Source organism: Molossus molossus, unplaced genomic scaffold (assembly GCF_014108415.1).
Source record: "Molossus molossus isolate mMolMol1 unplaced genomic scaffold, mMolMol1.p scaffold_m16_p_9, whole genome shotgun sequence".
Lineage (NCBI taxonomy): Eukaryota > Metazoa > Chordata > Mammalia > Chiroptera > Molossidae > Molossus > Molossus molossus.
The window spans coordinates 30,402,567-30,429,556 of record NW_023425403.1 but is presented as its reverse complement, the minus strand read 5'-3'; the positions used below and the strand labels follow the sequence as shown (position 1 = coordinate 30,429,556).

At 42.4% G+C, this 26,990-nt stretch overlaps 1 protein-coding gene across 4 annotated transcripts in view; it reads left to right on the top strand.

The window, feature by feature from the left end:
• The window catches only part of SLC20A2 (solute carrier family 20 member 2), a 99,949-nt gene that overhangs the window by 61,002 nt on the left and 11,957 nt on the right, over positions 1-26,990 (top strand). For all 4 annotated transcript variants that reach the window (XM_036249847.1, XM_036249849.1, XM_036249850.1 and 1 more), the window contains 6 exons: positions 1,440-1,580; positions 2,896-2,981; positions 6,126-6,222; positions 17,242-17,358; positions 19,846-20,049; positions 21,370-21,961. In XM_036249847.1, coding sequence (XP_036105740.1) covers positions 1,440-1,580; positions 2,896-2,981; positions 6,126-6,222; positions 17,242-17,358; positions 19,846-20,049; positions 21,370-21,961 — 1,237 coding nt within the window. The remainder of the gene's footprint in view (positions 1-1,439; positions 1,581-2,895; positions 2,982-6,125; positions 6,223-17,241; positions 17,359-19,845; positions 20,050-21,369; positions 21,962-26,990) is intronic.

The following is a 26,990-nucleotide window of genomic DNA, read 5'->3' as shown; positions in this document are numbered from 1 at the left end:
CCTGCTCCAGGACATACGATATAAAGTCAGCCAGAGAAAGAATAGCAGCTTTCAGGAAGGAAAAAATCTCATGGTCTCAATCATGTGGGTGAGTTTATACCATTCTCTTAACATCACTAGATTATTTTAATTTCTGTAAGAATAGAAATCATAAAGTAAAAAAAAACAAAACATAAAATTTGTTTTTAAGTTATGGTTCTGTGCATGAAACATGCTCTAAACTCTGGCTTCATTTTGAAAACAACCATGTAGTCCCTGCAGAACCCAGGGCTTAGATGTGAAGGCTTAAAGATTGTCCACTGGGTGCTGCCACAGAGCCCTTGTCACCGGGTTGGCAGCACAGGACTGGCCCCTTCTCCTTCCAGCACACGCTTCAGGGACAGACATGGGGTCACAGCCCACTGCAGCTCCAAGGTCAGCGTTGTTTCACAAACTGGGGCCTGCACAGCCTTTAATGGTCCTCTGTAACTCAGGTATTTTTTTAAGAAAATGCCAAGGGTCTGCTTGAAAGTGCTACTGCTGCCAAGCAACCAGATTTCCCGAATTAACATTTGGGATTAATAACAGGCCCTGCTTATCAGCCAAACCCTTTGTTCCCTTACAGCTCTCTATGAACTTTCCAACAACTGTGTCTGAAAGTGATCTCTCCCAGCTGATGCTTTTAATACTCACTGCAAAATCTGATCTGCTTATGAAAATAATCTGAAGTGAACTATAGCCTAGAAAAACATTAAGCCCGGAAAAGAGTGGTGAAATTGAGGTAAAAGGACACAGAGCCACAACGAAGGGATCCTCTTAACTCCTAAGAAGTAGAAGGCTTGAGAGAGCATGTAAGGAACACTCCATCGTTCCTGGCAGGGGTGGAGAGCAGGTGCCCAGCTTTGGGTTGGATATCATCGTTCCTTCTCACATGAGAGGCAAAAATCAAAAAGCACCATGGTGTTACACTCTATCGTGTGCAGACTAAGATGCCATAGCCGATATTGCACCCTCCTTGTTACATAACTACAAGCATCACTATAATGAATTCTTTTCCAGTGGGCAGCCTTTCTTGTTTCTCTGTGTTTATTTGAGTCCTTAATCTCTTGCCTGGTCTTGGCCACACTTCACATCAGAACAAGTTCATTATCAGCTCCCTTACCTACATGTGACAAGGCAGTTAATAACTGGCATCAAGAGACTTTTCTTTAAATAGTTCTAAATACTTTTCTTTAAATAAATCATCATTATCCCTTCAGTGTTGAAGACTTTTTTTGGGCCCAAGTTAACTGAGTAATTTTGTCAGGACATTAGCACTTTGTAAAGAAACCACCCACAGAAAATTAACCCCACAGAGTTGTTACTGAGAACAATAATTTGTATTTCTTCCTTTTGTGGCCGTTTGAGATGCTGTAATCTATACCTGACTTTTTTTTTTTTTTTTATCTTCCCATCTCTAGGTTCAGCTGTTTGGCAGCTGATTGCATCGTTTCTGAGACTTCCGATCTCAGGAACTCATTGCATTGTTGGTGCAACAATAGGATTCTCACTTGTTGCAATTGGCACAAAAGGTGTGCAGTGGATGGAGCTGGTCAAGATTGGTAATTGCCATTTTCTTTTACCTATAAGAAGGAAAATGTACATTCTCTAGAGTAAGTTTTATTAAAAATTGCCATTATAATATAGTTTTCCTTCCAATGTTAAGATTTAGAAGACCTATGTGGGTAACATATTTTTCCTTAAAATTTCTGTTAACAGATATTGTGAACTGTTAATGTGTTAGAGAATTTTACCTCTAAACACTCTTTTAAATGTTACATTGTTATCCAGCTTCGAAAAAAATCAATATTTACCTGTTGTTCCCAGACAGAAAAGAAATTTATCTCATTGAAACCAGTCTGTATTCAGAGAAAAACTAGGTCCCACCGAGGAAAATACCTTTAGTGTCTAGGAGTCAGAGTTCCCGTCATAGGGAAACCTTGAAGTGAGCCCAGTTTTATCTATCTCATTGCATTTAAGCGATCAACCAGTCTGCCCTGAATAGAGGAGGTATGCTAGTGTTCTTTCTGGCTGTATGCTGCCTGCAGGGACTGTTTTAAGAAGTCTGGCAACTTGTTTCCTGGCCATGGCTTTAGTGAGAGGGAAATCCATTCAGCCCCATAAGTACCAACCTGCCCATTGTAAAAAAATGTTGTCTCACCCATCTCCATCCTCTGGGTTGCTTGTCCTTTTAAGAATCACAGTGACCTCAGCAGCTCTAGGTGAAATGGATCCCCGACCTGCCAGGCTGGGACTCAGATGGCCAGGAGAACTGCTTTAGGTCCCAGGCTGCTAGAACCATGGTTCTCAACTTTGCACATTAGAATTACCTGGGGGAACAATTTAAAAATATCAATGCCCAAGCCCCGTTCTAAACCTTTTAAATCAGAATTCTGGGGGTGGAGCCAGAGCATAGCTAATTTTGAAAACTCCCCAGATGTTTCCAATGTGCAGCCAGAGTTAGAAACTACTAGGCTAGAGGCTAAAAGTGTCAGGATGGCAGTACCAGGCTAGACTTGGAAATGAAATGGAATGTGGCCCACCTTTTAGATCACCCTTATGTCGGGACAGGGGCCAGGTCTCCATATGGATTGGTAAGAAGAGTAGGCAGAAGGGGCTCTGTGGGAATCGATTCCATCTTCTGTGTCCAGAGCCCAGCATCACCTACTTGATTGTGTGCTTGGTTCTGTGGGCTCGTGCGAGAGTGCCCGGCGGCTCTGCCAGGGCAGGGGGCTTGTCAGGCTCTGAGTTAAGATGAGTGAGTCCAGGAATATTTACAAATATGTGTACTGTAAATTTTTATCAGTGTACTATACAAATACAACTTGAATTATGTAGAGTTTCAGCATTCATACTTTTTTTTTTTTAATTATTCAGTTGCTTCTTGGTTTATATCTCCACTGTTGTCTGGTTTCATGTCTGGCGTGCTGTTTGTACTGATCAGAATTTTCATCTTAAAAAAGGTAAGTGAGACAGTTTAATTTTAAATTAAATTTTAGAACTAATTTTGGTTCTATTCAATAGAAATTAATCGTGAGAGGGGTCAGAGGAATAATTGTATTTTTAAATTTTTAAAGCACAGCACCCTGGAGTTCGAATCAGGCTTTCTATAAAGTAGAGGAAAGATTCAAGGTAGATCGCCCAGGGGATTCCCTGGAACCCCGCATTGTAAATCCTGTTTCTCGCCCTATGATTTTCATTACTCGACATTCCCAGGCATTGTGCTTGGACCTCAAGAAGGTCCTGAATGTTAAACAGCACAGAGGGACGCAGTGTTAGATTTTGAAATTGACTGTTACTGAAAGCAGCTGGAGTATTCCTTTACCCAAATATAAGGTGTTTTCTTTCTCTCTCTCTCTCTCTGAAAGCAAGCTTGAGACACTGCCTTTTCCTATCCTCAAAAGGATAACAGGAAGGAAATATACCTCTTGGGGGTATAGTTTATCAAAAATAAAGTGAGATTAAAATGAAAACGTACTGGCATGAGTGTTCTGGAAGAAATTGGTTGCATTTTTATGTGACTGTCCAGGGGCTGTGTGGTGTTCTCTCCGCCCTCAGCAGGCCTGGATTGTGTGTCCCAGCGCACGCTGCGCACCTCGGGAGCGTGCCTTCCTGCAGCTGTATCCTTCCTTAGAGGTGCAGCTGTGTTGTCTTGCATTGCCTGGGAGTCCACTGAAGGACTCATTCTCTTGGATAAGTACCAACTTACCGTTGCTTTTCCTGGGCTCCCACCATACTTATATTTGTTTACATCTTGGAAGGTGCCACCTTCCCCACCTTGCCTGCTGGCTTCCACCCCTGTTATGTCCTCTGTCTGGAACACTTCCTTTCTTGGCAGACTCTTGCTCCTCCTCCACCTTCAGGTGTCACTTCCCAGGAAGCCTTTTCTCTCCCACCCCAAATTCTGGTTGGTTCCTCCCTTTCATACCCACAGCACTGTGTACCTGCCCACCACTGCATTCTCGTATTGTATGATGTTTTATTTTTTACTTAGTGGTCTGTTTGCTACTTTACTGTAAGATCTGTGAGAGGAGAAACTATAACTGTCTTGTTCACTCTTTATTTCAGTGCCCGGCACTCTGCTTGGCACCTCAAAGACATGATTGAATGTTAAGAGGAAATGATGGATGATTGGGTAGGTGGTCACCGATGGATGGATGGAAGGAAGAAAGGAAGGAGACGGGGAGGGAGGGAAGAAGAGAGGCAGGAAGGAGAAAAGGAGACAGGTTGTCATTTGAGTTATAAGAATAGATTATTTGAGAAAATATAAGGTGATTTAATTAAAAACATAAACTCAAAACTTATACACTTTTAGAAGTGATTGGTTGGGAATCTTTCTTCAGTGGCCATGTTCCCCAAGAAAACAACATTTTGAAAACCAGAGGCTGTGGGTATTTGAGCATCCAGTGTTTGTTTTCAGTTCAGCCAGGGTTCTTTTCACGGGGGACAGGACAGCTTGGAAGACTGCGGTGCCTCTCATCCCATCCCCTGCCCATTGGTTCCTCACACTTGCTGTCCTTTACCTCCCCTACCTGTCCGGCTGTGACTCTCCTGTAGCCGGATCACTTCCTGCCCCTGCTCTTACTGCTCCTTCCACCTCGCTGCTATTCAACTGCAGCCTCTTGACAAGTGCTGATGACTGCTTGATATATTCTACAATGGGTCCTTTTTTAAAATTTATTGATTTTTTTTTTTTTTTAATCCTCACCCGAGGGTATTTTTCCATTTTTTGTACAGATAGAATGGGAGGGAGAGAGAGGAAGGGAGAGAGAGAGAGAAACATCGATGTGAAGGGACACATCGAGTGGCTGCCACCCGCACGACCAACCAGGGCCGGGGACAAACTGCAACCGAAGTACGTGCCCTTAGAGGGAACCGAACCCGGGTCTCTCCGGACCGCAGGCCTACACTCTAACCGCTGAGCCAAACTGGCCAGGGCAAAATTTATTGATTTTTTTTTAGAGAGAGAGAGAGAAACATTGATGTGTTGTTCCACTTATTTATGCATTCATTGGTTGCATCTTGTATGTGCCTTGACTGGAGATCGAACCCACAACCTTGGTGTATTGGGATGATGCTCTAACCAACTGAACTACCCGACCAGGGCCCCAGAATAGGTTCTTGATGAGTTGTACTGTTCTGTAAACCTACCTGACTAACATACATGTTTAATCTTACATGGTTATTGAAAATTAGTCATTTAAAAAATTTTTTTTAGGCAACATCCATGTGCCACTACTGCATTGAGGAGTTTTCAGTTCATATTTTTGTTTCAGAATCCTGTGTAGTAAATGGTGATGGAAAAACTTGAATTAAATTGAACATAAATAAATAAATCCTCTGTAGATCTTCTTACAACTCTAAATTTCTAATATTCTCTGAGATATTATTTAGCCTAGAATATGTGTACTACTTTTCTTGTTGAAGTAGTAGATTTAGGGAATGTTGTGCCAGAACCCTAAAGTTGTAAATAAATGTTTTATTAGATAAAGAACCCACAGTTTTTTAACTTTTAATAATTGAAGCTTAAGCACTATACCTTATGGGAAGTTTTGTAAAATCACAGCACATGGTAATGTGTTTGCTTTATATATTTTGATAGAGCTAAACTGTATTGTGTAGTAGAGTGACATAAAATCTATAGTAACGTACTGCTGTTCGAATCATTTGACTCTCTTCGGGCATCCTCAGGGGGTTGAGTCTCAGAATACTTGTTGTCAGTAGGTTTTTTAGGACCAAACTTGAACTTAGCTAGAGTAGTGAGTACCACAGATGTCGAAGTAGATGGCAATCTCTGGGTTTCAGTCCCCAGAAACTGACTTAACCTCACAGTTTTTCTGTTTCTAAACCTGACATCAGCTCATGTGATTCTAGTGCTGTAAACTGTCTGCTGGGCACAATCGTGGGCTCTGTGAAGTAGCACTGGTGTAGGAGAGATGGCTTAAGCTGGTGCTGTTGCTGTGAAGCCGGTCATACGGCAGCAACAGGGCCAGCTATTTTGGCCACGCTGATGCTTGGGAAGACTTGCTTGTAACAGTGTTGTATGTCGTGTTGCCTCCAGATGCTTCTTGAATCCTGACCTTTCACTTTATCTCTTTATCACGTAGGAGGACCCTGTGCCCAATGGCCTCCGAGCACTTCCAGTGTTCTATGCTGCTACAATAGCAATAAATGTGTTTTCCATCATGTACACAGGAGCACCAGGTAAGGACTCCTTGGAAGCTTACACCCAGCAGGCAAGGTGTGATACCATCTGATGGTTGGTTTACTGGGCGCTGGCACTGTTGTAGGCTGTCAGTGGAAAGTATTACTTGTGGTCATTATGGAGTCACACAAGGAGTGATAAGTGCATTTGCTAGTTTTAAATACTCAAGAGATAAGTGAAGTACAAAGGCAACAGACTTTCAAGTTTAGAGAAAGAAAGTTGAAATTCCCGGGCTGCCATTTACCCAGCGCTGTTGCCTTAGTGGCTTCCTTGCACCTTCTGAGTCTGAGAACATGATCTGAGTCCTCGCGCCTCCCTGAGCTGGGGAGGGGTGGGAGCACCTGTGAGCAGGACAGTCCACACACCGGTGACACGCTTCGATGTGGCTTGGAGCACAAAATCAAACTCCCTGGAAACTGTCAGTCCTATGAATCGCACTACACTGTTTTTTCTCCCCAGATACTAAAACCAGTGGTGATTTTCTTTTCAGAATCACTCCCATTTCTTCTCATTCTGATGGCTTTTGTTCTTCTTTACAGAGGTTTGGGGGTTGGGGAGCACGGTTAAAAGTTCTGTTCTTTTCCATTTTCAAGGGGTAAAGAAAAATGCCCTCTTCCAAAATGGGGGCGGGGGAAGGAATCCTTATGAATTTCTCAGACTAGGCTTTCTTAATGGTCGTTTTGTCCAGATTTTTTTTTTTTTAATCCTCACTCGAGGACATTTTTTTCATTTTTTGTTCAGATAGAATGGGGAGGGAGAGAGAGTGAGAGGGAGAGAGAGGAAGAGAGAGAGAGAAACATCGATGTGAAAGGGACACATCGAGTGGCTGCCACCCACACGACCAACCAGGGCCGGGGACAAACTGCAACCGAGGTACATGCCCTTAGCGGGAACCGAACCCGGGTCTCTCCGGTCTGCAGGCTGACGCTCCAACCACTGAGCCAAACGGGCCAGGGCAGTTTTGTCCGGATTTAAATAGCCATCTGTAATTATATGTTGTGCACTTCAGTACTGTAATAAAATCTTTCTGAATGATTCTTAATATTATATGGCTACTGTGGCATCTCCGCAGCATTCTGCACATTGATCTTAAAGGTTTGAATATTTGTGATCAGGACACAGACTTTGGATGACAGCCCGGCTATAAGGCATCACAGCTGCTTTAAGTTAATGAAACGCCCAAAGCTGAAGGTCATGGTGGTTGGAGGGATGAAACCCTAGCCTCAGATAACAGCGGCCTGAGAACCTTCGGGTTTTGTAATTCATGGACTAAGAAGTGTGTTTGGCAGACAGTTTTCATGATCTATAAAAAAGAATTAGAGGCAGAGAAAAAGCAGTGCTGGGCAGGCCCTTGAGCCCCAGGTCAGGCGTGAACTGTGGCAGAGAGATTCTTTGTCCATCTTCTTGCTTGTGAGTCCTTGTTCTTAATTTTGTTTAGGCTCTTAGAGCTCAAGTTAGCTGAACCAAAAGCTAAGCAACCATCAATAGCCAGACACCTGTGGCTTAGTGATTGAAGACACTGAGCCAATGGAGACTGTGGATGTCTTTATAGTGCCAAGTCCTAGAAATGAGAATTGGTACAAATAAGGACAATTTATTTTATGTTTGTGCATTTTTTTTTTCTACCCTCTCTCCTTCTTGCTCCCAGGTTCTTCTTCCAAATGTCAAAATCCAACTGTGTAATTTTTTTTTTAATTAAAATTTGACTTTTTCTATACTTGGTATATTTTTTCCATCGCTTCTTTCTTCCTCACCTTTTGCTATACTTTTATTGCATATTTGCTAAAAGAATCATCTTACTGGGAGAGTAAATTATTCTAGAGAAAATTAAACTATATAATGGATGAGACACTAAGGATTATATAAATACTTCATAGAGAAGTTGTGAGAAATAAATAATAAAAATGCTAACTTATATCGAACTGAGTTTTACATGAATTAATCCTTTTAGTCATCTGAATTCCTTTAGGAAATTGGTAATGTTGCTTTGCTGGCTCCACTTTACAGATGGGAAACTGAGGCATAACAATACTGGGTACTCAAGGTCATATAACTGTAAGGTGCAGAACCAGAATTTGAATCAGTCTATTCCTGAGCCACAGGCTTTTAATTATGACATTCATAGACCAAGTTTAGAAGTCAAATTGTATCCCTTGCCGGTTTGGCTTAGCGATAGGAGCATTGGCTTGCAGACCAAAGAGTGGCGGGTTCGATTCCCAGTCAGGGGCATGTACCTTGGTTGCAGGTTTGATTCCTGGCCCTGTTGGAGTCGTGAGGGAAGCAACCAATCGATGCCTCTCTCTCTCACGTTGATGTTTCTCTCTTTCTCCCTCCTCCCCTCCCACTCTACCTAAAAATCAGTGGGAAAATATCCTGTGAGGATTAAAAAAGAAAAGTCAAATTTTAATTTAAAACATCACATACTTGACTTCTGATATTTGTAACTGTCATGGGTAGGATACCTAGTATTCTGGTACCTACTGTTACCATTAAGGATGATCAAAATACATCAGCTTTAATACATTTTTTCCCTTCTCATTGCTCTCTTTAAAAATGGCTTCCATGCCTGGCTGGTGTGGCTCAGTGGACTGAGCGAAGTCTCATGGACTGAGAGGTCCTGGTTTCATTCCAGGTCAGGACACATGCCCAGGTCGCAGGCTCGATCCCCAGTAGGGGGCGTGCGAGAGGCAGCTGATCAATGTTTCTCTCTCACATTGATGTTTCTGTCTCTCTCTCCCTTCCTCTCTCTCTAAAATTTTAATAAAAACATATTTTTTAAAAAATGGCTTCTAGTATATTTGGAAACCTGACTGTATGTTTTTGTATATATTTAATATACAGGTAGTATGAAGCAGGTGATTACCTCTTTAGAAATATTTTTAAAAATCTGTACAGGAATCCTGAAGAGTGTTATTCCATTGCAAGCAAAGAATATTCACAGTGCTAGAGTTAATGTTAGGTACTTTGGGTCAAGAACTTCTGTTTCCTTGCCTCCCTGTCATCGTCATAAAGTAAGGGCAGCTTTCGGACCACCAGGAAAAGGACGCTGTGTTAATGACATAATGCAGGCAGGACACTTAGTACAGTACCTGGTACATAATAGCTCTTTAAAAAAAAAAAAAAAAAAAAACCACCATTTTTTCTTTATTGATTTTAGAGAGAGAAGAAAGGAGAGAGAGAGAGAGAGATTGAAACATCAATGAGAGAAAACATCGATTGGCCGCCTCCTGCGTGCCCCACACTGGGGATCAGTCCTGGGCATGCGTCCTGATTGGGAATCGAACCGGTGACCTCTTGGGGCATGGGTCAACGCTCAACCAGTAAGCTACACTGGCCAGGCCATAATAGCTCTTGATACATGTCAGGGGCTGTTTTATTACCATCAATCTTAAGTAGCCTCATCTTTTTGGCCTTAAGTTGCCAGCATATCCTGGGTCATCCTATCTTTCTATTTTTTCCACACTTATTGGCATAGCATATTTCCTTCTTGAAATTTTCTGTGGGGCTTGCCTAGAGGAGAAGGAAGAGGAGGTCATGACTGAACGACCCACCAGTTTTGTTCCTCCACTAAGTCAGAAAAGGACTTTGCAAATATTTTGGTTTTGGGGAATGTTTCTAGAATCTCCTATAGGTGAGTTAAATCTTATTTTTATTTAAACATTGAAGGTTGACTCATGCCCTTCAAAGTAGACCTGAATTACATACTATTTCCTCACGTGGGGCCTCTCTGCCTGTCCGGAATCATCATAAATAGCTGTGGTGACAAGGCTGAGCTGAGAAGAGTCACTTCAGCAGTGACTCTTGGTCAGTCTGCTGTTTGCAGAATAGAATGTCTGCCTTTCTGCCAGTTGGGTTTATTCCTTCTAGGTCCCTTTCTTCCTTAGAATGTTTCATTCAGCGCATGGGGACCTGAGATAAAAGAAAAGAAGGAAGTTCTCTAACAAAAATGAGTCTGGGCATTAATCTTACGCAGTTTCAACTTGGAGATTTTGATGAATAGCATTTTTATGCATGGAGATGAATTCAGCAGGTATCCAGTGGACGTTGAGTTTGTGTTTTATTTTGACTTCCTCTGTTCCTCCACTCTGAGTTATTTGGAAGTTGTTTATATCTTTGGCTTAGTTTGATTTGTTTTACTTTGCATTTGACATGACTTTTCTCAAATAAAAGTCAATCTCATACTTCAAAGACTGAGGTAGCACTTTAAAATATTGTCCTTTAAAAAATAAATTGCAAGAAGCAAAAATAACTAGGAAATAAAGTGCTCACTTGGGTTGGATGCAGGCCTGAAGTCTATTTTTAATGAGAAAGTCTTCAGTTGTGTGAGGCCTGGTTTTTGTTCAGCGTCTGAAAAATGAATGGTGAGATTCACTGCATACCTCTTTGAGTAGGCCGAGCAAATCTCCTCACTAAGCCTCAAGTAGTTACGTATAAACTTCTAAGTCAAAGTGTGGTCTCTAGACCAGCAGCATCAGCTTCTCATGGTAACTTGTCAAGATGCAGATTCTCAGGCCCAACCCGAGAGCCCCTGCAGCCGCCAGTTTGTGTTGCACCAGACAGAGTGATTCTGATACGTGGTGCAGGTGGAGAAGCGCGGCTCTAGCGACTTCTTTCCCCAGCCTTTCACCGCAACTCTGCTGTCTCATCACGGCTGTGTCAGAGGCGCTGTGCACGCGTTCTCACCAGCAGCGTTCGCTCACTCTTTGTTTTTACCAGCAAGTGAGTTCTCAAACTTAACCAGGCTTGGTTTCTGGCTTCTTGAGAAGAGACTGTACCTAAGACAGAGCTGACACTCTCTCTTCCTCTTCCTCCTCCTCCTCCTCCTCCTCTTCCTTTTCCATCCTCCTCCTCCTCTTTCTCTTCCTTCTCCTCCTGTTCCTCCTCCTCCTGTTCCTTCTCCTCCAGTTCCTCCTCCTCTTCTTTCTCTTCCTTCTCCTCCTGTTCCTTCTCTTCCAGTTCCTCCTCCTCTTCTTTCTCTTCCTCCTCCTCCTCTTCCTCCTCCTCTTCTTTCTCTTCCTCCTCCTCCTCTTCCTCCTCCTCTTCTTTCTCTTCCTTCTCCTCCTGTTCCTCCTCCTTCTCCTCCTCCTGTTTCTCCTCCTCTTCTTTCTCTTCCTTCTTCTTCTGTTCCTCCTCCTCCTCTTCCTCTTCCTTCTCCTCCTCCTGTTTCTCCTCCTCTTCTTTCTCTTCCTTCTTCTTCTGTTCCTCCTTCTCCTCCTCCACTTCCTCTTCCTCCTCCTCCTGGTCTTCCTTTTCCAGTTGTAGTTCTTCTGATCCAGGCCCAGGGAATTAGAGCATCAGTATCCCCTCAGGCCCCCTGCTGGCTTTGTGAGAAGGAGCTTTGTTCCCAGAGGACCTCTGTATTCCATGTTACCATTTTAAAGTTTTGAGCTGTAGAGAAACCAGATGTTTCCATGACAGAGACTCTTGACCCAGGTCAGGAAATCCTGGGTGAGAAGAGTCTTCAGTTTTCACCAAGAGCTGGATTTAAGCAGAGTGATTTAAATTCATTTTCTTTTCAGAATTAATTTAAATGAACCCTGGTTTGAGGAAGGAAAAAAAAATCCCAGTTATAGGACAAATTTAGAAATAGCACTTTTAGTTTCAAAAGAATGCTTCACTTTCTTTAGTTGCTCCAGGATTTTTTTTTATCCTCATCCGAGGACATTTTTCCATTTTTTTTGTTTGTTTGTTTGTTCAGATAGAGTGGGGAGGGAGAGAGAGAGAGAGAGGAACATCAACGTGAAAGGGACACATCGAGTTGCTGCCACCCGCACGACCCAACCAGGGCCGGGGACAAACTGCAACCGAGGTACGTGCCTTTAGCGGGAACCGAACCCGGATCTCTCTGGACCACAGGCCGACACTCTACCACTGAGCCAAACCAGCCAGGATGCTCCAGGATTTTTTAATGCCTTTTATTCTCTCTAATGCTTTGAACAGGTTGATCTAAAACAAACTAAACAAAAAATAGTAACTCAGTTTATCAGATAAGGGAGGACTAGTAAAACATGATTCTGCAAGTGAAGTAAATGTGTGTGTGTGTTACTGTGGAAAGATGTCCACAATATATTGTTATGTGACAAATGAAAGCACAGAATAGTATATACAGTAAGATTCTACATCTGTTAAGTTAAAAAAATAATAAAGGAAAAAAAATTGGGGCCCATACTACATTGTGTTTTAATTTGTATCTAGATAATTCCTGGGGAACCACACACCAAATAGGTCAGTGTTTCTCTGGGAAGTGGGTTCACGATGGGGGCATGGTGAGGAATTTTCACATTGTGTATTGCACCATTTTTGTACTGCTGATATTTTTATAGTAAGCATATATTATAAAATTTACTAAAAAGAGGAAGAAAAAAGAAGGAAAGTTGTAGGGAGAGGCTGATGAGTACGGCTGCAAGGGTATACAAGTTTTATTTATTTTATAGATTCTAATAATGATTGTCATGTATGAAAATCAAGAGATGTTGCCCTGGCAGTTTGGCTCAGCGGTTAGAGCGTCAGCCTGTGGTCCAGAGAGACCCGGCTTTGGTTCCTGCTAAGGGCACGTACCTCGGTTGCAGTTTGTCCCCCACCCTGGTTGGTCGCGCAGGTGGCAGCCACTCGATGTGTCTCTTTCACGTCGATGTTTCTCTCTCTCTCTTCCTCTCCCTCCCTCCCACTCTATCTGAACAAAAAATGGAAAAATGTCCTCGGGTGAGGATAAAAAAAAGAAAAACAAGAGGTGTCACAAAATGGTGACTCTGGAAGACTGTGCTCATTTCTAAAAGGTTCTGTTTACTTCTTCCTTGAGTCACTTGGATCTTCTGATCTTTGGGGGATCTGGAATGGGATTGTAATAGATGCTTGAGGTTAGAGCTAAATCACTATTCATCCTATCTTTGCTGTTCAGCAAATGGAAAGGGCTGGAGATGAAAGGCCATTGAGTGGCTGGAGTGGAGGACGGCTGAGAGCGCCCAGCCTTGGTTCCTGGCAGCCACTGCTGGCCGAGGGCTCCGGAGCAATTCAAGCCGTGTCCTGCTTTGCCGTCCACAGAGGGAAGGGGCGGCCATGCCTTACTGCCCTCCTCGGGTGTAATTACTGCAAACATGTTGAGATCCTCATGGGCAGCAATTCAATTCGAAGGGTTTCTGTCAAAAATCTTGTTATATGTAAGCCAGCCTTAAAATTTTCACAAGGAAACAAGTTCTCACTTGGATGTACATTGATTCCATTGCTTTTCTATGCTGAGTTTTTATGTTTAATTATTTTCTATCTGTGAAATGTGATTTTATGTATTTAGTACAATTTAGATATTTGTAACAGAACTGCCAGTCTGCATTTCTAATATGGAGGCTTTAAAAGTAAATCCTCATGTTCTTTTGATGCTCAGTTTATGTACTGACTTGCTGGGATAATTTGGTGAGATCCAAATTCTGCCCCCATTCTGTTCCTCTCTCCTGTCTTACACTGTCAGCGACTTTCCCCTATTTTCCCACAATCCCTTACTCTTTTCCTCCTTGATGTTTTAATGTCTCCCCACCCCCTCCACCCTCAGTGACGCGTGTATCCCCTGCCCTCCCTTCCAGTTCCTGGCCAGACCAATGGTGAAGGCAGTGCTCACAGGAAAGGTTCAAGGAGCAGGTGACATTGTGGCGTATTGTCTAAGAAAGGGAGCAAAAGCCTTAAAACCGACCTCAGTTTCTCCCTTTTGGAGGACCGTCCTGACACCCTCCGGAATCCCACTTGACCCCAGCAGGGAGCAGGGAGATGTGCTGGGAAGAGGCCCTTCTCTGCTTTTGTTGTGGGCTCTGCTTGGCATGGATGGGAAATATCTCTGAAATTGTTTCTTTCTCCCACAGTACTCAGGGCTTGCCTCTCTTAGATCAAGTTAACAACAATAAAGTCAAAAGTAGCACAGTTAACAATTTTACCATCAACTAATCCAGGAGCCAAAGGAAACAGGGAAACCTCTTCAAAAACCAGATATTTTTTAGCTGTAAGAGTGAAGCATGTTGATGCTCGTTGGTCAGTTTGATGTTGGTAATTAACAGTTACCATTCAGTTTGGCAAGAAACAGTTTTGGAGTGATCCTTTATCACATGTGTTAGACACTGACATGAAGAGGGAAAGCAGAAGCCAGGAAGCCATGGCCCACAAGCGTGGCCCAGTGAGGTCAGCCCTTGTGGTTTTATAAGCAGCTCCAAGCGTCAGATTCTGGGCCAGAGCCGGGCTGGAGCTGGCTGCCAGCTAGCATGGCGCAACCCCACATGAGTCCCCAGCTTTCTGATGTGTCCGAGGTTTGGAGGAGAAGCGGTCTAGCCCCTAAAGTCTGGCTCCACCAGTGCACCCTTAGCTAGGTGATTCTGGTTTCTCGTTTTTTACTACTTAGTCTACCTCTTATAATTACCGAAATGTTTAGTAATACCTTTATTGAATAACTTTCAGTTGGTTTGTATATATAAAATGGTTAATGATGTAACAAGTTTGCATCATTAAAGATTTATTTAATCAAAGGGCAAAGTTTTAAGTAGTTCACTCCTCTAACACTTGTTTGTTGTTGTTAATCCTCACCCCGGGATATTTTTCCATTGATTTTTAGATAGAGTGAAAGGGAGTGAGGCAGTTAGAAAGAGAGAGAAACATCAATGTGAGAGAGACACATTGATTGGTTGCCTCCCACATGACCCTGACTGATCCTGGGGATTGAACCTGCAACCCAGGTACATACCCTTGGCCAGGAATCAAACCGATGGCCCTTTGGTCCGAGGGCTGACTCTCTTAACTGCTGAGCCAAACTGGCTGGGGCCCTCTAACACTTTTTTTTTTTTTAATTTTTTTTTTTTAATCCTCATCTGAGGACATTTTTCCATTTTTTGTACAGAGTGGGAGGGAGAGAAAGGAAGAGAGAGAGAGGGAAACATCGATGTGAAAGGGACACATCGAGTGGCTGCCACCCACACGACCAACCAGGGCCGGGGACAAACTGCAACCTCCTCTAACACTTTTTTAAAACTTTTAAACAATTTACAAAAGTGCAGTTCATTATGTATTTTCAGATTTAGTAGTACGCATGGATATGTAGTAAGGAGTGAAAGCTACCTCCAATTTCCCATCTCTCCAAAGGAGTAACCATGTGTCTTTCCAGAACTTTTGCTATATATTCACGTACATGGTAGGAGTCATTGTGGGGTTGTTATCTTTTTAAAACCTAAATTGGGTCATGCTGTGCATACTGCTACCCACCCAGCCTTCTTACTTAACTAGACCTTGAGCCTCTTTCCTTTTCAGTGCATAGAGATCCACCTCATTTTTATGATTGAAAACTATAATTATTTTACATTTCCATAATGACACATATATTTGTTGTCTTATTAATTCTTGCTCTTACGCTCAGTGCTATCGTGGGTATTTCTTTTTTTTTTATCCTTACCCAAGGACATTTTTCCATTTTTTGTTCAGATAGAGTGGGAGGGAGAGAGAGGGAGAGAGAGAGAAACATCGACGTGAAAGGGACACATTGAGTGGCTGCCACCCGCACAACCCAACCAGGGCCGGGGACAAACTGCAACTGAGGTACGTGCCCTTAGCGGGAACCAAACCCGGGTCTCTCTGGACCTCAGGCCAATGCTCTAGCCGCTGAGCCAAACCAGCCAGGGCTATTGTGGGTATTTCTGTATGCCTTGCGTGTGTCCCTGTGCAAGCACGCATGTTTGAGTTGTACCCTGTGAATGTGTGTGAAATATGCCTGTTGCTACCAGTGACAGAGGACGTGAAGAGTTCAGAGTGATGAGCTCTGCAGACATTATAGCGCTAGGTTCCTACACCATGTGCACTGCTGCCCTTTTATTGCCCAATGTAATTGCATCTTTGTGTGCATTATCAAATTTTTAATGACAAGTTTTCGGCATTGTAATCCCATGAGTTGACATTGTAAGGAAGAGTTAAGTTTAAGGTCAAGATCCATTTATTTATTTATTTATTTATTTATTTATTTATTTATTTATTATAATTCTCACCCGAGGACACTTTTTTGCATTTATCTTCAGGTAGAACAAGAGGGAGAGAGAGAGAGAAACATCGACGTGAGAGAGACACATCAAGTGGCTGCCACCCACACGACCCCAACCGGGGCCGGGGCCAAACTGCAGCCGAGGTACGTGCCCTTAGCAGGAACCGAACCCGGATCTCTCTGGTCTGTGGGCTGATGCTCGAACCGCTGAGCCAAACCAGCCAGGGCAGGTCAAGATCCTTTTAAAACTCTTATTCCTCAGCTGATTTTTTAAAAGGTTCATGTAGGTGGTCAGAGTGTCATGTCCATTTAAAGCAGGGATGCTGACCAGTGAGAAGCCGAGAGGCCGCCAGCAGCGGCTCTGTGCAGCGTCCAGCCCTCAGCCTCTCACCAGAGGGGCTGGCTGATAGGACACGGGGTGGCCGACTCCTTTCTAGGCACGTTTGTCCACTCGGAAATTTAGATATTGAGATAAGATATAAATGGCTTTATTGCCGCCCTGGCTGGTTTGGCTCAGCGGTTGGAGCTGGAGCGTCCGGAGAGACCTGGGTTCGGTTCCCGCTAAGGGCACGTACCTCGGTTGCAGTTTGTCCCCGGCCCTGGTTGGTCGTGCGGGTGGCAGCCACTCGATGTGTCCCTTCACGTCGATGTTTCTCTCTCTCTCTCTCTCCCTCTCTCTCCCTCCCGCTCTATCTTAACAAAAAATGGAAAAATGTCCTCAGGTGAGGATAAAAAAAAAAAAAAAGGCTTTATTGCCAAGCTAACACGCTGCATGTGCCAAATTGGTAAAATTTTAATCATCAGGTTACTGACCAGATTAACCTCATATTCACAAGGTGAAGTGTGTCTTCAACACACGGCTTTCTGTCTCAAAAAGTATAGCACTTTTTTTTTTGGTTGAAAGTTTTATTAAATACAAAATGCAGGTGATTGGTTTGGCCCCAGGGGAATGGAAAGTGTATTCTATGAGGCTTGACCTTTCAGAAAGTGCCGCTGAGACCGCTGTCGTTCTGTTCCTCAGTGCTCGGGCTGGTCCTCCCCATGTGGGCGATAGCGCTCATCTCCTTCGGCGTGGCGCTGCTGTTCGCCATTTTTGTGTGGCTCTTTGTGTGTCCATGGATGCGGAGGAAAATAGCAGGTAAGCGTTCTTTTATTCCTCTGATTTACAAAAGTGCTCCTGATTCCTGAGACTTCCGATGTAAAGCACGACTCTCCTTACCAGCAGAGGGGAATGGCAGCATGGGTAACTCTGGAACATACACTGAGACACATGCCCAGGCCTTGTCTCTCGCTTCCTGACTGCTTTCCGGCTCACACGTTTGTTGATGACTTGTGACCCAGGGGAGCAGTAAGGCCCTGGTTGCCACAGATAACTGGAACTTAACTCTGCAGTTAAGTTCTACCAGCCTGATGAAAAACACTAGTCATCTGGGAAATGCGACTTTACTTCACACCCGCGAGAACAGCTCAAAGTAAAAAGACCAGCAATATCAAGTGTTGGTGAAGAAGTGGAATAAATTTATGGTGAAATGTAAAGTGGTGCAGCCACTTTGGAAATTAGTTTAGCAGTTTCCTATAAAGTATACACTTACCATAGGACCCAGTAATTCCACTCCCAGGTATTTATCCAAGAGCAATGAAAATGTGTGTTCAGGAAACAACCCAAATGCTTATTAACAGGTTAATTGATAACCAAACTGTGGTATATTCATACATCAGAAGACTACTGAGCAATACAGAATGAACTACCTACCACCGTAGGCACAACAGCAGAACAAATTTCACAGACCTTACATTGAACAGAAGAGTATACAGTGTATGATTCCAGGGAAAATGGCTGAATAGAAGTCACTGGTTGCTAAGGCTGGCTGGCAGTTGCTGGAGACGAGCTGCCGTTACTAGAGGGGACTTTGCAGGGACATGGAAATGTGCTCTGTTGTAACGGGGATGTGACCAGAGGGTGCATGGATGTTGTCACACGTCATCTACCTGAACATTTAAGAGGTATGAATTTTATTGTATGTAAGTTATACCTCAGTAAAAACAGGTTTTATAAAAAGAAGAAGAATATGGCTTAGAAAGCTGCTGGAACTATTTTTCTGTCCCTAGCAACATAATTCAATTCTGAGCTTTGAGGCCACGTGCTTACTGGACTCTCAAAAGAAAAGTTTTTACTTCTGGCCCCAGAGTGGACCTTATAATCATGTTTCAAGTTGGATATATCTGAATTTGAAAACCCATATTTCAAAGAAGACCTAAACAAGTGAGATATACCATGCTTATGAATTGGAAGACTCAGTATAGTAAATAAAGATGTCATTTCTTTTCAAATTGATCTATAGACTTAACACACTTTAAATAAAAATCCCAGCAGGATATTTTGTAGATTTAGACAAGCTGCTTTTAAAATGTATAATGAAAGGCAAAAAAACTAGAAGAGCCAGAACAATTTTGAAAAAGAATAAGTTGGAGGATTCATACTACTTGACTTTAAGACTCACTATAAAGCTATTAGACAGTGTGGTATTAGTGAACGGGTAGATATCTAGATTAATAAAACAGAACAGAGTCCAGAAATAGACACACAAATAGGACAAATTGATTTTCAACAAAGTACAAAGGCAGTTCAGTGGAGAAATAATAGTCTTTACAACAAATGGAACTGGAACAATTGACAGCCATATACCAAAAAAGAACCTGACCCAACCCTTACACCTTGTAAAAAAATTAACTCAAAATGCATCATAGATCTAAATATAAAATAGAAAACAGTAAGACTCTTAGGGGGAAAAATTGGGGAACTCTTGTGTGACCATGAGTTAAGAGTTTTAAAATATGACACCAAAAACATGACTCATCAAAGATGTTGGTAAATTGTACTTCATAAAATGAAAAATGATTGCTCTGTGGGAAACATTATTAAGAGAGTGAAAAGACAAGCTGTAGACTGGGAGAAAATGTTTGCAAACCACCTGACAAAGGACTTATATTCATAATATATAAAGAAATCTAAGGAAACAAGAGTGCTAGCAAGGTTTGAAAGGCTTTTTAAAAATCCCTTGTTTCTTTTGAAAGTAAGGGATTTTTAAGTAGGATCTCTCTGTTGGTTTTTTTGTTTGTTTGTTTGTTTGTTTGTTTTGAGAAAAATGATTTACTTGTTTCTTAATATTCAGTGACTTGAAGAAATCTGAGACCAATAATTTATTGAACAGAAGAAAACCAAACAGACTATAACAATATCTATGAAGACAAAAAAAGGATAAACATTTCAGTGATTCTGGGGTTAGTTTTAAGAAAACAGAAGGCCAGTCTAGATGGTTATAGAATTACAGAATGCTAGTCCTGCACAGGGACCCTGGGGATCAGATCTAACCCTGTTTTGCTGGTTTTAATGAGATAGTTCAGGCCCTATGTCCCCATCTTTTCTTCAGTAGCTGAATTTTCTGGCTTAAGTTTCCCAGATAATTGATTGAACTCTCCTTCATTGTGTCTATCTAGCTGTAACGTTTTTGTGTCATTTCCAAAGTAAGTACTAAAGTATAAAGATAAATATTCATTTTTTATGTTTAGTTTTCAATAACAAGAATTCTTCCAAAATTTTCAGCTATGACTATGTTTTCTTTAGGCAAATTACAAAAAGAAGGTGCTTTATCTCGAGTCTCTGATGAAAGCCTCAATAAGATTCAGGAAATGGAGTCCCCCGTGTTTAAAGAGCTCCCAGGTGCCAAGGCTAGTGACGACAGCACTGTCCCCCTCACGGGGTCGGCAGGGGAGACATCTATGGCCTCCGAAGGCATATCAGCGAGCAGCCACCCCCGGGCCGCCTATGGTAAGACCAAGTGGAGGGCTTGGGTTGGCATGGTGGCGGAGAGAGTTCCCAGGGGTAAGCAGCTGGGCTTGCATGTGGGCGATTAGGTTTCAATATACAAGTGTCCCCAGATTTATGTTTTGAGAAAACCCAGGGGCTCAAGGGGCTTTAGGAGACCAACCCTTCAATCAACAGAGCAGGATTACTCTTGTCCTGTGCTTTTCTTCCAAGAACTATTTATAGTGTCAGTGGAGCCAAGGGCACACACATGGTGCCGCTGTGCAGCTCGCTCAGCTGCGCCAGTGTCCTTCCTGTTGCAGTTACCTAACTGCTCCAGTCGGCTTCCCCAGCTTTATAAGGGTGCCTTCCTCGTGAAAGATGCAAAGAAAATGCGCAGATTGGAACCGAGGTGGTCTCCACCCTAGAAACACGGAAACCTCAGAAAACACCAAGACTGTTCTGGGGGTGTCCTTTTGTCCCATAACGTTTGTGGATGGTGATGGGTGAACACCAGGCCTGCCAGGGCAGCTTCCCACCTCCCTGCAAGGTGGGGCCCTGGCACCCACTCTCTGTAGGTGTGGTCTCAGATTTGGCCCAGAGAAAGCAAATTAATTTTGCCCCACAAATCTGACAGATACTGCCTTTGACAGTCATGATCAGCCTTTTAGGAGCCCCTAGGATATCTGTCTCATAGTAAGCTGGATTTTATCCCTTATGTATGACGCTTTCTAAATAAGTTTCTTATAAGGATTCTCCCTATATTGGTTACTAGAAACAGGAAAGAATGCTGTAGTAATTTCTGGAAGAACCTTTTTAGGAGAATTTAAATAATATCATTTATTTTATTATTATTGTTATTTTGTTATTCCTCACCTGAGGATATTTTTCTATTGATTCTTAGGGAGAGAGAGAAACATCAATGTGAGAGAGACTCATTGATTGGTTGCCTCCTGCATGGCCCCTAGGGCCAGGGGTCAAACCTGCAACCCAGGTATGTGCCCTTGACTGGGAATCGAACCCAAGACTATTCGGTCTGAGGGCTGACACTTTTAACGGCCGAGCCACACCCACCAGGGCTAAATAACATCATTTAAAAATGCCATATTATTAGTTTTACTCTTTTATAGTATGTTTCCAAGTTTCTTTTTTTTTTTTTTCATTTAACCACATTACATGTCCTTTATAGTTGATTTAGAAAATAAAGCATGTGAAAATAAATTTAGGTCACCCATAATCCAACCTTCCAGAGATTACCATCATGACACAGTGAGGAGTATTTCCTTCCAGACACAATTTCTATTCAAAAGGCTAGAAAGTAAGACTTGTCTCTGACCCTTGCAGGAAGGGCACTTTCCATGACCCATGGCTCCACGAAGTCCCCCCTCTCCAATGGCACGTTTGGCTTTGACGGCCACACGAGGAGCGATGGTCACGTGTACCACACGGTGCACAAAGACTCGGGGCTCTACAAAGACTTGCTGCACAGAATCCACACGGACAGGGGCTCTGACGAGAAGCCTGCCCCAGAGAACAACTATAGGTTCCTGCGACGCAATAACAGCTACACTTGCTACACGGCGGCCATTTGTGGAATGCCGGTCCACTCGACTTTCAAAGCTGCTGACTCGTCGCCTGCACCCGAGGACAGCGAAAAGCTGGTGGGTGACACAGTGTCCTATTCTAAAAAGAGACTTCGCTATGACAGCTACTCGAGCTACTGCAATGCAGTAGCTGAAGCTGAGATTGAGGCCGAGGAGGGCGGTGTGGAAATGAAGCTGGCATCTGCGCTGACAGAGCCTGACCAGCCTCGAGGGGACCCAGTGGAAGAAGAAAAAGAAGAGAAAGACACATCCGAGGTTCACCTCCTGTTCCATTTTCTACAAGTCCTTACTGCCTGTTTTGGATCCTTTGCACACGGTGGCAATGATGTGAGGTAAGGACATTCATTCGTTCAACAAGTATGTATTGAGGGTCTGCCATGTGCCAGGCAGTGCTCTGGGTGTCGGGATACAGCCACAAACAACACACAGAAATTCCTGTCAGTCATGGTGGGGGTGGCGCACAGATAGTAAACAGATAAATGAAGTAGCATGTGTAATAGGCTACCCAGTGAACATGTTAAAGGGAAAAGTAAACTGGAAGGGGGTTGGTCAGATAAGGGCTTGCTAAGTGAGACCTGAAAGGGTGAAGGGAGCCAGCCATGTGAGCATCTGCAGGAAGAGCATTTCAAGAAGAGGGAACAGCAGTTGCAAAGGCCTGAGGCAGGAATATGCCCAGTGTATTCTAGGGAGAGCAAGGAGGCCACAGAGGGAGAGTGTAGACTGTATGGTTAGCAGATCAGAGTCCCAGAATATGTAGGAAACGTGAGAATATGTAGAGTCTCTACTCTCTTTTTACTAGCTAGGTAGGTAGCAAGTGACAAGTCACTTGATTTTCCCAAAGCCTCAGTATCCCAATCTGTAAAATGGGGGTAAAAGTAGTACCAACCCCGTGAGGTTTTCATGAGGATTTAGCGAAATGCTTTATATAATGTGCTTAGAACAATGCTCCTCCCATAAGCAGCATCTATACATTTTTATTATTACTATTATTGTAATTATTATGCAGGGCTAATTTTCAAATTAGGAAAACATGCTATTGTTGCTTTTTTACTTTTTAATTTAATCCTTACCTGAGGGTATGTTTATTGATTTTAGAGAGGGAGGAAAGGAGAAAGAGAGAAACATCCATGAGAGGGAGAAATAACAATTAGTTGCCTCCTGTATGTGCCTAGACCAGGGATCAAACCCATAATCTAGGTATATGCCCCTGACCGGGATTCGAACCCGCACCTTTTCAGTGCACAGGACAACTCTCCAACCAACCAAGCCACCTGGTCAGGGCCTGTTGTTACATTTTTTATTGCCCAGTTATATGACTCTTCACTTCACAGCCTCAGGTTTCTATACCCTGCCTACCCACATGCAACTGCATTTCTACTCTTTTTAAAAAATGTCTCCACCAGACAAGAGGCCTGAACATTTTTGTTCTGCTCTTTTTAAAAAATGTCTCCACCAGACAAGAGGCCTGAACATTTTTGTTCTGCTCTGTGTTATATAGGTGCTGCTGTGGTATTTCAATAAGGCACCATGTTCTGTCCTATCCTAAAATTTTGACTGCTCTTCACCAGAGTCATCCCACTTCCTCTTCCTCCTCATCAAGCATTCTTTATTGAAGACCTGGTACTGATGAAGTGTTATGAATTGGATCTCTGTCCTTTGGGAATTTAAAATTCAGTTAGGGATATAAGAAATACATATTAATGGGAAAGTCAAAAACCACCCAAAACAGTATTTCAAGACCAAAGGAAGAGTGTAGCAGTAACTGCTAAGCTGACCAGAGTTTAGAGCATTTATAGTTTGGCAGTTGGCTTTGAGGCTTTGAAGAAGGGATATGGCCTGATAGAAGCAATGTCCTAGAAATATTTATATGACAGTGAAGAGGGGGCTTCTGTTCACTCAACAAAAGGTTATTAAGTTTATACCAGGCCTCAGTGCTGAATCATTTGTAACTTACTCAACTCCTCAAAACAGTCCTTGGAGGTCATCAGTGGTATTGATCAAAAAGAGGGACTCAGTCTCAGAAACATGACATTTCTTGCCCAGGATAACACAGCTAGAGAGAATTGGACCCGAGAGCCAGTCCTCTGGGACTCTCAGCCCACACTCTGTCCACAGAGTGCACCCTGGGATGGGAGGAGACTGGAGCTACAGAAGCTGTGAAGAGCCTGTGTGTGGTTCTACGTGTAAGGAACTTGGAAATTATCACTCTGTCCTAAAAACAAGTTAAAAACTGAACAGACTGAAAAATCAACAACTCTTTTTGGATCCAGAAGAGAGAGGAGGACACAGGGCAAATCCCAAGATTGGAAATACAGTCAAATACAGGGAGTCATGGAAGAGAAGCTCACAAGTGGACACTGCTGTGGGGACCAGTGCCCAGAAGGAAAGCTGAACTGTAATGATGAATTCTACAAGTCTGAGAGTTAAAGGCTCCAGGGGGCCCAGTGGTAGAAACAGTTTAAAAAAGAAGTATAACTGATACATGAAGAAAGGAGAGAAAATAGAATCATATAAAATGTTCAATTAAGACAAAATAGAACAAAGAACAAGGGCGACAAATAGAAAAGAGTAACAAATAGCCCTGGCCAGTTTGGCTCAGCGGTTAGAGCGTTGGCCTGCGGTCCGGAGAGACCCGGGTTCGGTTCCTGCTAAGGGCATGTGCCTCGGTTGCAGTTTGTCCCCGGCCCTGGTTGGTCGTGCGGGTGGCAGCCACTCGATGTGTCCCTTCACGTCGAGTTTCTCTCTCTCTCTCCCTCCCACTCTATCTGTACAAAAAATGGAAAAGTATCCTCGGGTGAGGATAAAAAAAAAAAAAGAGTAACAAATATGATAGATATTAATCCAGCTATGTCCAAATCACTTTGAACATCAGTAGTTTAAATATACCAGTTAAAAGAGAGATTGTCAGACTGGATCAAAAAACAAGACCCCTGCCCTGGCTGGTTTGGCTTAGCGGTTAGAGCGTTGGCCCGCGGACCAGAGAGTCCCGGGTTTGGTTCCCACTAAGGCCATGTAGCTCGGTTACAGTTTGTCACCATCCCCGGTTGGGGTCTTGTAGGTGGCAGCCACCTGATGCGTCTCTCTCACATTGATGTTTCTCTCTCTCTCTTCCTCCCATTCTCCCTCCCGTTCTATCTGAAGATAAATGCAAAAATGTCCTTGGATGAGGATTAAAAAAAAAAACAACAAGACCCAACTATCTGTTGCCTATAAGAAATCCATTTTAAATATAAAGACACATACTAATATCAGAAATGAAAGAGGGAGACATCATTATAGATCCTGTGGACATTAAAAAGATAAAGCAGTACTATCAATAACTCCATGCCCACAAATTTGATGACTTAGATGAAATTAGACCAATTTCTTGAATGAAACAATCTGCCAAAACTCACACAAGAGAAAGTAGACTATCTGAGTAGGCCTATATCTATTAACGAAACCGAATCAATAGTTAATAAACTTCTGAAATAGAAAGCACCAGGCCTAGATGGGTTCACTGGTGAATTCTACCAACATTTAAGAAATACGTATACCAATTCCCTACAGTCTTGTTCAGAGGATAGAAGCAGAGGGAATACTTTCTAACTCATTATCTGAGGCCAAAACCAGACAAAGACATTACAAGAGAACTATAGACCAATATCTCTCATGCACATAGATGTAGGAATCCTCAACAAAGTATTAGGATATTTAATTCAACAGTGTCATGATCAAGTGAAAGTTATCCCAGGTTGCAAGGCTGGTTCAACATTCAAAATTCAATTAATGTAATCCATTAAATATTTAAAAAGAAAAATCACACGATTATATCAGTAGATCCAGAAAAAGCATTTAACAAAATCTACTACCTCTTTTTAATTAAAAACAAAACAAAAACACTTCAGTAAACTAGAAATAGAGAGAACTGTTCTCAACTTGATAAAGAATATCTACAAAAAACCTGCAACTAACCTTATATTTAATGATGAGAAACTCAGCTTTCCCACTAAGATCAGGAGCAAAGCAAGGATGTCTCCTTTCATCACTCCTTTTCAACTTCATATTAAAGTTCTAGCTAATGCAATAGGACAAGAAAATAAAATAAAAGGTATACTGGTAGGGAAGAAAGAAATAAAATAGTCTTTGTTTGCAGATGACATGGTTGTCTATGTAGAAAATCTGAAAAGAATCAACAAAAACTTCTGAAACTAGTAAGCAATCATAGGAAAGTTGCAGGATATATGGTTAATATACAAAAATCAATTGCTTTCATACATACCAGCAATGAACACATGGAATTTAAAATTTAAAACACAATACTGCGTCTTTTCAGCCAGAACCACCATCTTCCAGTAATTTGCCAAAATGACTAACACAAAGGGAAAGAGGAGAGGTACCTGCTATATGTTCGTTAGGCCCTTTAGAAAACATGGAGTTGTTCCTTTGGTCACCCACATACATGCTAATCTATAAGAAGGGTGATATTGTAGACATCAAGGGAATGAGCACTGTCAAAAAGGCATGCCCCAGAAACATTACCGTGGGGAAACTGGAGGAGTCTACAAAGTCACCCAGCATGTGGTGGCATTGTTGTAAACAAACAGATCAAGGGCAAGATTATTGCCAAGAGAATTAATGTACATATTGAGCATATTAAGCACTCTAAGAGCCGAAATAGCTTCCTGAAACATGAAAGAAGATGATCAGATAAAGAAGGAGCCAAAGAAAAGGTAATTGGGTTCAAATGAAGCCCCAGCCTTCTCTACCCAGAGAAGCACACTTTGCGAGAACCAGTGGAAAGGAGCCAGAGCTATGGAATCCATTTCCTATGAATTTATAGCATGATAAGTGTAAAAAAAAAACAAAACAAAACAAAACAGAAAACCTGACCTCTATACTGATAAAAATGTTTCTCTTAATTGAGTAGAAGTGTGGTGTCCTCTCCCCCGAAAAAATATTTAAAGAAAACTTTGTATCCTGAAAAGCATATATCAATACTATGTACATTAGCTAAAAATGAAATACTTAGGTATAAATACTTAGGTATAAAATATATAAAGATCTATATGTGGAAAACTATGAAACTGACTAATAACATCAAAGAAAAACTAAATAAATGGAGAGATTTTACATGTTCAAAGATAGGAAGACTTGGCTGGAGCATTGTCCTGTACACCAAAGATAGGAAGGAAGACTCAGTGTTGTCAAGATGTCAATTCTTCCCATCTCAGGGATGTTGATAATGAGGGAGGCCATGCATGTGTGGGGGTAAGAGAGTATGTGGGAAATCTCGGCACCTTCCCTTCAGTTCTGTTGTGAACCTTAAATTGCTCTAAAGGAATGAGGTCTTAATTATAATTTTTTTTTTTTTTAAAAGGA